Source organism: Aphis gossypii, chromosome 1 (genome assembly GCF_020184175.1).
Source record: "Aphis gossypii isolate Hap1 chromosome 1, ASM2018417v2, whole genome shotgun sequence".
In the NCBI taxonomy this organism is placed as follows: domain Eukaryota; kingdom Metazoa; phylum Arthropoda; class Insecta; order Hemiptera; family Aphididae; genus Aphis; species Aphis gossypii.
Genome location: NC_065530.1, coordinates 1,336,932 through 1,351,437, shown reverse-complemented (window position 1 = coordinate 1,351,437; position 14,506 = coordinate 1,336,932). Strand labels below are relative to the sequence as shown.

The following is a 14,506-nucleotide window of genomic DNA, read 5'->3' as shown; positions in this document are numbered from 1 at the left end:
TATCAACAACTATAATATTATAATGAACTTAGATCATAATATTATTCATGTTTATATTTAGCCATGATATACCTATACTGAAAATAATGTAAGGTCCAATCACGATGATCGTTACGTTTTGTTCTGTCATTCTGTGTATCACCTTGTATCAAGTTTTCTTATCAAAATCTATGTTTGCCCTTATCAGCGGTGAGTAATATCAGCTGCATATTATTCATCTGGTGTTGTTTATGTTAAGGTAAAGGTAACAAAAAACTATTTTAACTATTAAACTATACTACATACTACAAACTACATAGGACAAACGCCAGTAAACACTAGATAGTAAATACTAAATAGTAAATACGTCAACGGTCTACCTTACCTACAACAACAAACAGATTAAGTGAGTCGCGAAATCAATGTCATCAAAAACTCTATTCTATTTTTAAAAACATGACTGTATCTGTAACTTCAGAAGTTCAGAATCTAAACATCACTACATCAGATGCGTTTCGTTGTTTACACAATTCTTAACGACAGTACTGTTCGTGTTCGTCAGTGTTTTGAATGTCTGTCCGGCTAACGGTCAGCGTATTTTACAGAAATGGTACAGCGTTGTTGCGCTTCAACCGTACCAATGACATCAGGTTACTGGTGCGCACTAAGGTGGCACCTCGGAGCGTTCATACCAAAGCGCTGAATCCCATCGTTAATCATAATAGTTCACCGAGTTCTGGTTGGCAGAACCGATGGAACGTCGCCAGGAGAGCGTTCGTCGATAATCTGCTAAGCCGGGTAACTAACTCGCTATCAGCAGACTTACGAAGGCGTACAGCCAGGCACCTCATGTATGGTAACTCAAGACCTTTTTTTGCTCTTGTTGGAATAAGTTTAGCTTCTGGTAATGGTCTGATAACTAATGAAAATCATTTGGAAGGTGTTTGCTGGGAAATTCGAGTAAGTGCTTTGTTTATATCGAGTATGAACTGTTTAAAATATATACTCGTTAGTCGTTATGTTTTTTTGACTTGTATAGGAAGCAGTTGGTCGCATGCAAAAGAACCTAATAGTTGCTGAACGCTTGAATTTAAATTCATCTTTGGGCTTGAAGCAGTTTGAATTAGGGTCAGTTATTGCTAAGGGAAATAATGCTGTTGTATATGAAGCAAGAAAAATTGAAGAGGATACAGGTATTTAGTTTTAACATTTATTAATCAGTTATGTATAATTAATACTTGCTATTATTAAGTCAAATCATCTTGCAATTTATCACTGTTAAATCAATAATTCTCTTCATAAGTAATTATGTAAAACTAGAATAATTAACTACTATTAAGAAAATAGGTGTATATAATTATTATTGCGATTTTGACATATTTCATAAAAAATTGAACTTATAAAAATTGTGACTAAGAAGTTTTGATTATTTTTAACTACAATAACCTTGTATTAATTTTTCAAGCTTTTTGGGCATTCAACATTTTTTTATTGACATTAAAAAAAAAAATACTTAAAAAAATCGAAAATTTCAGTTGTCAGCTTTATTTATAAGTCTATTTATAGCTTAAAATAAGCTATTATGTTTTAAAAAGTGAACTGTATATAGATTACATTGATAAAAACACACACACACACACACAAAACAATACATTATTGTAAAATCAATACATTTATTACTTTGTTCAGAATCTAAAATAATTTTAATAAATAAATGCATAATTTTTATTATACAATATACTTGTAAGTGAATTATTTTTCTAAAATATTGTTTTTACTTTACAGATCCTAGTAATGCATTTTTGAAACAAGAGTCATCAAATAAAAAGTATCCTTTGGCTGTGAAAATGATGTTTAATTATGATGCTGAGAGTAATGCTATGTCAATATTACGTGCCATGAGTAGAGAAACAGTTCCATCTCGTTGTGTGCAACATAATTTTTCTAGATCAGATCAGCAATGGCTTATTGGGTTAAGTTTATTTTTAGATTTTATTTATGTAATACTTGAAAATAGTCAGTAATTTAAAAAGAAAAAGTATAATTTTGATATGAAAATAATAAGTTACATGCTTACTTACTATGTACATAATAAGAAATTTAAATTTTCCTTTTATATAGTTATGATCATAATTTGATTAAATTACCACCACATCCAAATATTGTTATGATGCATTTGTGCTTTGCGGACTATGTACCAGAGTTGATTGACTCACATACATTATATCCTCAAGCTCTACCAACTAGAATAAATCCAGAAGGTTATGGTCGAAACATGAGTCTATTTCTGGTGATGAAAAAGTAAAATATTTTTATTTAATTACTTATTAAAGTTTAAACTCACTTTTCTTGTGAATTAGGTATGACATGAGTTTGAAACAATATTTATCTAAAATGCCATCACTAAAAATTAGAGATAAAATCCTTCTGCTTGCTCAATTATTGGAAGCTGTTTCTCATTTGTCAAATCAAAATGTGGCACATAGGTATAAATATTTTAAATATTCTCTTTTTAATTATAATATATATATCAAAAAGTTGTTATTTTAGGGATTTGAAGACTGATAATATCTTATTGGATGTCTCCGAAGGTAATGATATATGTCCAGCATTAGTTATTACAGATTTTGGGTGTTGTCTTGCTGATAAAGATAATGGACTTAATCTACCATATAAAACTGCTGATACTGATCGTGGAGGAAATATAGCATTAATGGCACCAGAAGTATAAAATTAGTTAAATTGGTACTAATAATAAGTTCCATTGTTTATACTTATTTAATTTTCAGGTTGTCACTGCTCGGCCAGGTACATTTGGACATATTGATTATTCAAAAGCAGATGTATGGGCAGTTGGCGCAATGGCATATGAAATATTTTCCGGTAGTAATCCATTTTATAGTTATGAAAGAGGTAAACCTCCATTGTTGCGCAATTCTACATACAAGGAAGAAGATCTCCCTGCACTTAGTAGTGACATACCACTAATTATACAAACATTAATTCGCTCACTATTGCAAAGATCAACATCTAAGGTAATAGTGAAAAAATCTTTTAAATTTTATTGCCTAATCAGTATTTGTACGATTTATTCAAGTATTGTTATAATTTGTATTAACAGATGTATACATTATATTTTCTAGAGATTAGATGTATCATTTGCTGCTACAGTTTGTCAAATATATCTTTGGGCACCATCATCATGGTTTACAAAATATGTGATGCCAACTAGTAACGAGGTATATAACATTAAAATATATTGTTATGTTTTTTAAAAATTCTAATTTATTAGTTCACTCAAGAAACAACTTAACTCTATTTAAAAGTTCTACTTCACAATTCTCCTTGAAAATGTTTATGTTTAATATTTAATATTGATGTATTTGTATCTTTAAGTTTTACACATAATTGAGACTTCTCATTTTATTATGAAATATTTACTGTCATTCATGCTTTTCTATGAATCTCTTTCTATAAATACTGATTTTGCTATTTCAATGTCATACAGTTTAAATAATATATTTCTTTATAATAAAATATATTCTAAAATGAAATACTTACTGAAAATTTGCTGCATTGTTAACACAAAAATTGTTACTTCTAGTTCCTTCAGGTACACTGCTAAATGATCTGTCACTACTTTTTTTCTTAATTTTTATTGATGATAGTTATATCATCAGCTAATTGTCAATTACTATTCTTGACCTACTACCTAAAATTATTTACAAGTATTTTCTCAATAGATAATTGCATTATCTTCAAAAAAGAATTTGATCTTTTAGTAAATAGTAAAATCAGAAATAACTTTTAATATATTTACATTTAATTCTTTGAGATTTAGGATTCATTATTCAGTTAAATTACTATTTAATATTGAATATAATTCACTTGAATCTATATTTTCTGTGAACAGTTTTCATTTCATTTTCTTACATTATCTGAGTTTCTGTGGTTCAATTTTCAAAATGTTTAGGTTTTATTAAAAACTACTCTTTTTAATGTGAACTCAAATTTTTTGAAGTTCTATACTATACAGCTCCAATTAGATCTATTTTAAACAGTTCCATCATTTAGATCCCTTACTTTAGTTGACAATATGAGTCAGTTGAACAAGTTCAAAAATATCGCCTCCTAACTTTTAAACTAAATCACCTTATGGTCCTATTTGCACACAATTAAATTTGTTCACCTTGGTCACTAATGATTAGTAGATACATAATTTTTATACAACTTTATCACATTTACACTTTATATTTATTAAATCACTTGTAGTGTTAACATGTTTTCATCATCACAGATCTCTCTCACTTTTCTACATCACATCTAATTCTAATTTCATAAATAATTCTTCCATATCTAAAACTATGTCCTTTTGCAATAATCCTGATTTTCATTTTTTCTTTTAATCATTAAATATGATAACTCGATTTTACCTAGGTAATAGTAACTGACAGGCCTATATGGTCTCTATTATCTTTATGCATTAAACTTGAATATGCTTTATTATGTATATTAATAACATAAAAAATTACTTTTAAAGTTATGACGATAATGTAACATTTACAATTTTTATTCTTAATAGTTGCTAACCAACATAGATATTATATGAGATATGTTTTATAAAAATTAAAATTCATTTTGTGTTTAAAAAAATGTATTATAATAATGTAAAATGTCATTAAAAAACCTGAATTATTTATTAGGTGCTGCAATGGATGTTGTGTTTAACAACAAAGGTGTTATGTGAAGGAGGAACAATGATGTCAACTTTAAACACTAAACAACGCACGTGTACAGAATATCAATTAATCACTACATTTTTGCATAGAGCAAAATTGTATGAAATAAAAAATGCATTGTACTGGATGCAATCTATACAACAAGAATAATATTTTCAAGCTATTTTAGTTATTATACTAATAAAAGGGTTTTGGGTATTAGTCGTGTGTATACAATTTTTGATACAATAGTATTATATCAAAATATATTTTATCCTGTATTAAAATGTTTAAATTATAAAAAAAGAAATATTTTTTTTATTTTACTTATGGTTTAAATATAAAGGTTATTGTATATAGACTAGGATTGTTATCATTAGATACAAAATAGTTGCGCAAAGGGATATTACAAATTACAAGTATTAATTTTTTTCGTATCATAAAACTCCAGAGTTATCTCTTATAGCTTCTTTAAAAGTTTTAATTTATTATTGTGACTTAATAGTTGACTAGTCAACTTACCTCTCTCGCCCATGCCATAAAGTACTATTATTGAATAGTTTCTTCAATCAAGCCAACCAAACCTTTTGATTTCTTCCTTTATACAACCATTATTTATTATGCTTACTTAAAAAAAAAAAAAATATACAGATTGTACAAACAAAATAAATATGACAAAAAAATATGAAATATAATTATTTATTACTTACTACTAAATAGTAAATACACTAGACATACTTAGAATAAATGATATAATTTTGTTCACAACAAAGTTTATTTGATTATTATTGGCTTCCTTTACATTGTCATTTTTTTTATCATCAAATATTTGAGAGTAGGTGTATTTACAATAACCTTATATATTTTAACTATCATTTTATTATAATAAATTATTTGTATATGATATTTATTTCAGATGAATTCTAATTATTAATTATATGATTCATTTGATTTAATTGTTGAATTTGTAGTGTTATAAGTGATTTATTAAAAAATTATATATTTTATTATTATATAGTTATTGTTAATATTGTGAACTAACACTTTTCATAAAAACTGTTTGTAGATAATAATTAATTTCAAACATGTTTTAAGTGAAGTTATATAAAATAATATATTTAAAATTTAATCTAGTCCATAGTTTTATGTACGAGTTGTTCATATCTCATTGACTCGTGAGTTTGTGACCCATTTATGATAGATATATATTCTAGTAAATTGAATGTCAACAAAAAATTTTTACTCTTTGACTCGTGCATGACATGGTAAATTTTCATTCAGCAGTTAATATTTTTGATTTTTTTACTAATTTTTGCATATTAAGTATAAGTAATAAAAAATCCACCTATTTGAAAAAAGGAAAACGTAGAGCCTTATCAATGATAGAATGAGGCTCGCAAATTTTCATAGTACATTCGTACCACAAATTTAGTGTGCAATAAGAAAGTTTTTTACAAAATTGCACAAGTTTTTTGAGATTCAAAATGGTCAATGAAAATGTTAGTTTTGAACACTGTTAAACCGAATATTACATAACAAATTAAACAAAGTTTGAATCATATAGAATTGGTATTTTTAACAGGCAATGAAGTGCATGGGATCAGCTAGTTCATAATATATTAACTACGACTTTAATAATATTTTATTGCAATGCCTATTATCTAATGGCTTCATATTTTCTAAGCTCATACTTTCCAGCTTCCCTTCACACTGGGCTGTTCCGCTTGTATCTATCTATTTAAATTGTTTCAGCAGATCAGCTAGTGCTCTAATAAATATCTTAAGTAGATAGTTGGACTTTGTATGTAGATACCTTAGTATCTACATAATTTTTCAATTGATGATTTTCATTGATGCAAGCTTAATATGTCTTATTTTTTAACATTTATTTTAGATAATGCACAATCTGTAAGTGTAATTTTACAATAAGCATATTTTCAGTATGTGTAGTATATATATGATTTTTTTAACTTGAATTACATGATTTAAGGAACTACCCAACAGTTATACTTATTATGTGAGGAATACCTATATATCTTATAAGTTATAAATAATAATAATAAAAATATACTCATCCATTTTTTCAATTTTAGTTTTAACTGCTATAGGTATTATTGTAGTTAGTTAACCTTAGGTGGGTAGGTAATTAACCATTAGATAATTTAATCGACTACCTAGTTAAAGACCTGGTTAAGCAGTTACTGTTTTCCAATTAAATACGTCGTAGCTTACTGAAAATTAAACTAAAATCAATACCAATATTTTTATTATTTACTTGAGTAAAAGGTATAGCGTATACTAGGGATGGCCAATTTTTATGGACCTATGTGTATTTTTAAGTCGTTAATCATCAATAATATATAAATATTTTTATTATTTATATGATACATTTCTTATTTTTAAACTTGTTGGCCACCGCTGGTGTATATAATCGAAGAAAAATGTATATGATAATAAAACGTCATCGTTTTCGTTTATACGATTACAAGTAATACCTATTCTTTTAAAATATAATATTTCAGCAATATTTATGAGGTAAATAGAATTTGTATAATTTTACGTTTTATTACTTTTTTTATTTTAGGTATATAATTTACTAGATAAAATAAATTATATTGATTTGAATTAATTAAAAGTGTATGAAATAATTTCAAGGTCTAAATCAATAAAATGTGATGATCGCATATTATGATGTGTCTTATCGCGAATATGCGCTATAGCGCATATATTATATTGTTTAAAATTCCTTCTCGTTCTTCACATCATAATATAGCGATAGAAAATCATTTTTTAATTGATCTCTTTTAAATACTTTAGACTTTAGAGCTCTGGAGAAACTTTCTCGTAACGAAATTTAAAATTCCAACGTACAACGCGAAAAATAGCTAGTCCAGATCTATGCCACACATCATTGTACAGCCTAATATTTTTAGTATAAGTCAATGGTTACCCATCCGGGTCATCCGACAACTAAAAATGTCTGACTGCATAACTGCAGTAGGTATACTAATCAGTTTTTGCGGTCAAACATACGTCGTGGTCATATGCCATCATTATTCTGTTATGTATATCATAGCAAAATTATTTTCCCCTTAACCATTATTGACTCCACCATAGGTACTTCCTAAAACGAAGTATCAATACAATAAAGTCACAATTTTCACAAGCCACATAGATTAATTTTACAATTACGTGTTGGTGTTAATTATACATAAAGTTATATCAAATAAAAACCAATTAAATAACATAATATAAACATTTATTTTTGTAATTTATAAATCAATACGATTTTCGGAATCTGTCTAAGTATAAGCACTTGTAACCATTGCTGTCTATATCGACATCATACACGTTAGGTACTCTTTAGGTAGGGTATTACTTACTATGTAATATGCTAAGTGTGAATGGCGAACGGAGCTGATTGCTGACTAAAGTGTTTTCTGGCACGCGTCGGACTATGTTATAATAGCGATCGATTCAGGAGTGGAGGCAGAGTGTACTACACGGACAGCAGTACAGCACCGAAGAGACTCCACGATGATCTGCACGGCTACCATCGAACCATACACCATACATACTTACGACACGTCAACCATGCGGGTAGGTAACTTTTATACATTATCTAGAATGCCTGCTTTATAAAAACATAGGTATGTCGTATCCATTCTTTAATTCTTATACCATTCTACTTTACTCAAATAAGATAATCCTGATCTCAAGTATTAAAATTACACACCGAGATAGAGTTCTCAAAATCTCGTTAGCATAAACGTAACTTGCCGGAGGTTTGCTGGAGGGAAGTGTTACAGTTGGTGGAGGCGCCGGGCACCAACTGTAACGTCCTTACTTTCCATCGGTCGTTCTCTCCGACAAGTTACGTTTATATTGACGCGTTAATATTTAACTTGGTGTGTAATATTAATTCTAGAGATCTACCCTATTTAAGTAAAGTAGAATGTATAAAAATGAATAAGACTTATGTTTTTATAAACCAGGCATTCTAGATAATGTATAAAAGTTATCGAATCGGGTATATGGTTGACGTGCCGTGGGTGTGTATGCCGTATGGTTTGCTGGTGGCCGTGCGGATCGTCGCGGAGTCTCTTCGATGCTGCCCGTCGTCCGTGTCGCACACTCGTCTCTCTCTCCACCTTTATATAAAATATTTTGTAATTAAAAATTTAATGCTTATTCCTAAGATTTGAAAATTTAATACAAGGTTCTTCGTGATTTTTATTACTGAAATTAAAGAGAGTTGATCATCATGTTCATAATTTTTTTTACGAGCGTCTGAATTTTAACGAAATCGGATACCTACCTCTATTCATACGTAAATAGCAATTTTTTTTTATTTATTTTAGTGGTAATTCAGAAATAAATAATTGTAGATACCTGAAATTTTAATCAAATGTTTGTATTAGAATTACCAATCAGCTATTTATGGTATAATGTACAAAATATTTAACTACTTTAAGCTTTTTATAGACGCAATTAAACTAATTCCAGATATTTTAGATTAGGAATGGCCAACCCGCGGCCCACCTTGGAAAGTTTTGCAGCCCGCGAGATTTTTCAAATATTTACAAAAAAAGTTATTTTTGTGCCAATAGAATATTCTGGAATGCCTGAACATAGATAATATTTATTATCTATGTGCCTGAACAACGCGTTATCTGTGTTATTAACAACGTAATCGCAACAGAAGTAATAATTCTAATCTAATCTGAATATCTGATAAAAAATATTAATTATGTTTAAAATGTTTACTCTACTTTTTTTTTATATTGGAGCAATATAGTAATATAATTTTATATGTGACCTGCAGGATTATAATGTATTTCCAAAGTAGCCCGCAAGATCATTTGGGTTGGCCACTCCTGTTTTAAATCATAAATTGTTGTTATAGCGATAAAAATAATTTTAAAATATTAAAGATAAATAAGTACCTATGATTTTTTTTTTAAAAACATTTAAAGTTCATAAGATAAAAATTGTCAAAATTACATGCATTTGAAAATTATTTTGTAGTTAAAATTTATGAAGTATTAAAATTTTATAGTTAAGGATTAAAAAATGAATGCAAGTATCCTTATAAATATAGTTCGTGCTTTAACCAGAAAAAAATGTATAGTAGATGGAACATTAAAATTACTCAAATGTTACTACGACAAATTATATTAAATATCAAGCACTTCGTTGATCTCTAGTCAAATTTCAATAGGTACCTTAAACTACAATGAAGAAGCTACACTATAAATAGTCTCAAAATATTAGTCATATGAGGCTTTCTTATAAGTTACTTGATGCTTAAGATGGAACCTCAATACATCATCCGTTATACTCCGATACTCGTGATCCAAAAGATAATGTACAGACAAGTAGTCTTATAATTTTATAACCTCATAAATTGTAGATCATAAATAAATATGACAAATCTAAGTTACAAACTGATTAAAAAAATTATAAACTTCACGGTTTTCTACATTTTACATATTTTGTCTTTATTTTACAAAACTTCACTTCAGTTTTAAAAATAAAGTATTTAGTTTTAACGAGTACATTTATTATTATCTTAAAACAGTATTTATGAGTTTATGACAGGTGTTTGTGTACAATATTGTCAATATTTACAAATGGTGTTTGCTTGTATGTAATAAAATAATAAAAAATATAATATTTTTTATGGATTACTTAGAATGTGACAAATACAATAATCAAATCAAATGGATCATGTAATTAATAATTAGAATCAAAATATTCAAAATCCACCTGATATAAATATTGAGTTATGACTATTTTACTACATATCTCATTTACTTTTCAAGTTATACTTACATTTTATATACATTTATGATTATTGAAATTATTTGAAAGTCATAGTTTCCATTTTTTTTAAAGTCTAAATTAAAAGGAATATTTTATGTTAATAAAAAATAAATAATAATAATATGCTTTTCTTTTTACTTATATTTTAAAATGTGAAAAATTTAATTTCTTTATAGAAAAAAAATGAATTCAAAGTAAATAATTTAATGTAAGCTAATAGCTATTGTATAAGTAGTTAAAGTTAAAAAAAAAACAAAATTAATAAAAATTTAAATGATAGGCGTATTTGGTATAGGTACCTATAAAATATATAATTTTTATAATATTGTTCCCTAAGATAATTATTTTTACCATTTATAATTTTAATATGTTATATGTATATTTGTATGACCGAATGTGAGTATACATATGATTGAATTGGGTTAGGTTAGTATATTATATGGCCATTATTTACTTACATGTATGAAAAATCAGTTAACTATATATTATAAATTAAAATAAAATTTCATTATGATTTTTCACGTTACGTTGTTGTAGTATAGAAAACAGTGACAATATTATATATATATTATATATATATTATAATATATTGTCGCAAGGCGTCGAGATTAATGCGTTACGTCATGTTCAGAAAATAAATAATAATAATAAAAAAAAACCAACATCTGTCACGGCTATAAGTCTATCTTCCCACAAGAGGGTCGTGAGACAGACCTCTCCGCGAGCCTACTGCCTATGCAGCATATATAGGTATATATATATATAATTACATTATACACGAAAGACATTTGGGGGGAGGGGGGTATAAAATATCCCTTTGCCATAACATACTTTTTATGTCAACATTTATGTGTGGTATAAAATAAAGTGTAGTGCACTGCAGTAGTCATATAAAAACGTAACCGACCACATTGTACGATTGATCATATTTTGAAATTTTGAAGATATATAATATATACACACAGTAGAATGATAATATTATAATATTGATAATTCTTATTTTATATATATTTGTATATTTTAGATTCCGAGCAAAGTGAAAAATGCGTTGATCTTACAATGATGTGTATTTTTTATTTATTTATTTTTGTGTCTGAAAATACTTTTTCTATTAGATAAAATGCTTTAACTTCAATTAGAGTAAATTGATCAATTATAAAATTTAAATGTATAATAAGATTATTATTTAAGCCCGATGGCATCTCGAAGTTTTTTTTATTGATATTTTAATTTTTAACCTTATGTTATATTTATTTTAAAATACAGAAAAACATTAGTTTCTAAACGCGTATAATTTGCATAGTAATTATAGTATCAACAAAAGCCTCCGAAATTTGTTTTTTACGTTTGTAGAATGGAAACAAGAACACATGTTAGTGTGACGTCCTTTTAATAATTATTGAGTACCTATAGTTTGGTCTATATCAGGGGTGGCTAACTTTTATGGACTTTTGATCAACCTCTGACTTTTTTTAGGTTGTTACATTTTAGGTTGTCTATGTGTATATTAGGATGATTTACCAAGCTCGCCCTATTTTTCCTTTCAATTCCTTTCTATTCAAATTGAATAAAAATATAAAAATATTGAATTTCGGAAAACATTTTTGAAAATTTGAATATTCATATATATGATTAGGATTGATAAATAGTAACTTATTATACTAAGGATTTCTCAATATATTCCAGCCTTTCAAGTTCCAGGCCTAAAATCCTAGTGAATTTTTCAACCTTAATACCTCATTGTAGATGAAAATGAATATCGGTATATATCGCCGAAAATATAAATAAATAAAATACATCGGTTGACCCTTTTAACGTAAGACACTCATTATTTCAAAAACTAATAACGATTTTGTGAATATTTTTTAATTATAATTTTAAGTCTCAAAAACTACAGTTTTCAAGACTGATTTTTTTTTTAACAAGAGTAATGTATAGAAGCCATTAGTACAAATAGTTTGACTGTAATTATTAAAAAAAAACTATAATTTTATTTTTTTATCAGTTTTTTTTTTAAAACTCTATTGACAATTAATATCTTTCTCCAAAAATGTTGTTTCGTATTGACTTAAAATTATTTAAAAGAAATTCTTTCAAATATGTTATTGTTTTCTAAAGCTGTACAAGTTAATTATTTTTTTTTTTAACTCGGTAAAATTAGGTTAGTATAAATTAATGAGAAAAGTTAATAATTAATACACACATTTTTTTAAATTTTTTATTAAAAAGTTAAAATTATAAAGGTTTTTTAACTCGTCAATGCTCAGACTTATTAGGTATGGTGTTTTCTAAAATAATAACTCACGAGTTAAATGGTTCACTCCGTATATATTATATTACATATTATTATAATATTATGTTTGATATTCTATATCTTCAGCGGTGAATTTATATTATAATAACGGTCACAGAGATCACAATTCATAATCCGACCGTATAAAGCATACTGCTTCAGGGCCGGGACATAGATTGGCCCCGGTGTCTAATTAGAACCAAATGCCAGCACAGTGTCTGCGGAATATCGTCTGTTATGTTCTATACATATAAGTGATGTAGGTACGACCGATGATGGCGCGGTGTACTATGCGCACAGCATCACAATGTATATGGTATTAATGGTATTATATACCTATATAATATAATATGTATGTTATATTTTATACGAATACATGGCGGAATAAGAATATTAAAAACGCCGCTACTGCCGTTGAGTTGTGACGGGGGTGCACATAAATTTCGGTTCGTTTTCAGCTCATTAAATACGTTTAACGATTGCGTTGGCTGCACACACACGGGACAGACATTGTTTTTAATGATCTTTCAATATTATCTTCCCTTTACCATTCGGTCCGTCACCGCTTTAATTAACTCACCATAGTAAATAGTAATAACTAATAAGTCATAATATATTGTCAATGCTGCACACTTATTATATTATGTAATATGTATGTATTTATAAATATCTACATCTAGTCATAAATCATAATCGATTTTGTGTGTCTATATAAAAATATATATAGATTTTTTTATATATATAGGTATATAAAAAGACGTTTTTGTGAAGTCTTTTTATGTCCTAAATGGATAATTAGTAACGCTATCGTTCATATCCGATTTCAAAATAATAATAATTAATAGTATAAAATACGCATTTAAAAAAAAAATCGCTTCCCGACTACGGCTTTTCCATATAGGAACGTTATTATCTCACAGGAAATATAACATATTATTATGTATACGCATATAGAATACCAATAGCATGCTGATCTTGCGATTTATCATTTAATAATTTATGTTTAATTATGTCATACCTTTTTAATGAATTTATACTCAAATACTATTCGATTTTATACATCATTATTCTATGGTTATACCAACTTTGTTTTATGCAATTGTTTTATTTTTGTAAAATATTTTTTAAGGATTATTATACTTAGTAGGTATCTAGGTATCTACTATGTATACGTTCTATGAACTCGGAAACTATTTTTTCGAATATCGAATTAGATATACAGGCACATCAACAACAATAATTATTTCTGTATATTACAAAATCGTAATATATGATTATTAATTCCGATTAAATAAAGAAGTCTGTATCACCTATAAAATTTATTAAATGGTATAAAAAATCTAAATATTTAAAACTATGTCATTTAAGTATATTTAAAAATTCCATAAATGAGAATTTGAATAAATTTAATATTAAAGTAAAAAATTCAAGTAACATGATTGACGAATCAACCTGAATATTCTTTATATTTGAAAGTGGAAATAGAGTAAAGCTACAGCCTACAATGTATATAGAGTATAGAGCATAGAAATAATATAGGTAATCACACATGAAAATTGTTTTGTATCTTAGTTGACAAAAATTATATTACTGCAGATTATATAAACTATGATAGTGTCCTAAATTTAATTGAGTAAAAACTATTAAGAAATTGTGACTGTAAAATAGTCGAAATTATTATTAACCTAAC

General features: G+C 27.1%; 1 protein-coding gene across 4 annotated transcripts; it reads left to right on the top strand.

Annotated features, from left to right (window-relative positions):
• The first annotated feature begins 215 nt into the window (after positions 1-215).
• Positions 216-5,716, top strand: LOC114120860 (serine/threonine-protein kinase Pink1, mitochondrial). Of its 4 annotated transcripts, none has more exons than XM_050197790.1 (10): positions 216-238; positions 585-939; positions 1,019-1,172; positions 1,765-1,951; positions 2,101-2,280; positions 2,340-2,465; positions 2,530-2,704; positions 2,769-3,014; positions 3,123-3,218; positions 4,683-5,716. In XM_050197790.1, exons 1-10 carry the CDS (start codon positions 231-233, stop codon positions 4,866-4,868), a joined length of 1,713 nt encoding a protein of 570 aa, XP_050053747.1. In that variant the 5' UTR covers positions 216-230; the 3' UTR covers positions 4,869-5,716. The 4 variants fall into 4 exon arrangements, with proteins under 4 accessions (XP_050053747.1, XP_027838729.2, XP_050053748.1 ...); XM_027982928.2 differs by having other exon boundaries at positions 238-385; positions 458-939; XM_050197791.1 differs by lacking the exon at positions 216-238 and adding an exon at positions 245-385.
• The last annotated feature ends 8,790 nt before the right edge of the window (positions 5,717-14,506 follow it).

Excerpts from the sequence above, each read along its gene's own strand:
- LOC114120860 (XM_027982928.2), top strand. The coding sequence starts at position 550 with ATGTCTGTCCGGCTAACGGTCAGCGTATTTTACAGAAATGGTACAGCG. Across the intron at positions 2,705-2,768 it reads TAGCATTAATGGCACCAGAA|GTTGTCACTGCTCGGCCAGG; the intron begins GTATAAAATTAG and ends TTTAATTTTCAG. Across the intron at positions 3,015-3,122 it reads TGCAAAGATCAACATCTAAG|AGATTAGATGTATCATTTGC; the intron begins GTAATAGTGAAA and ends TATATTTTCTAG.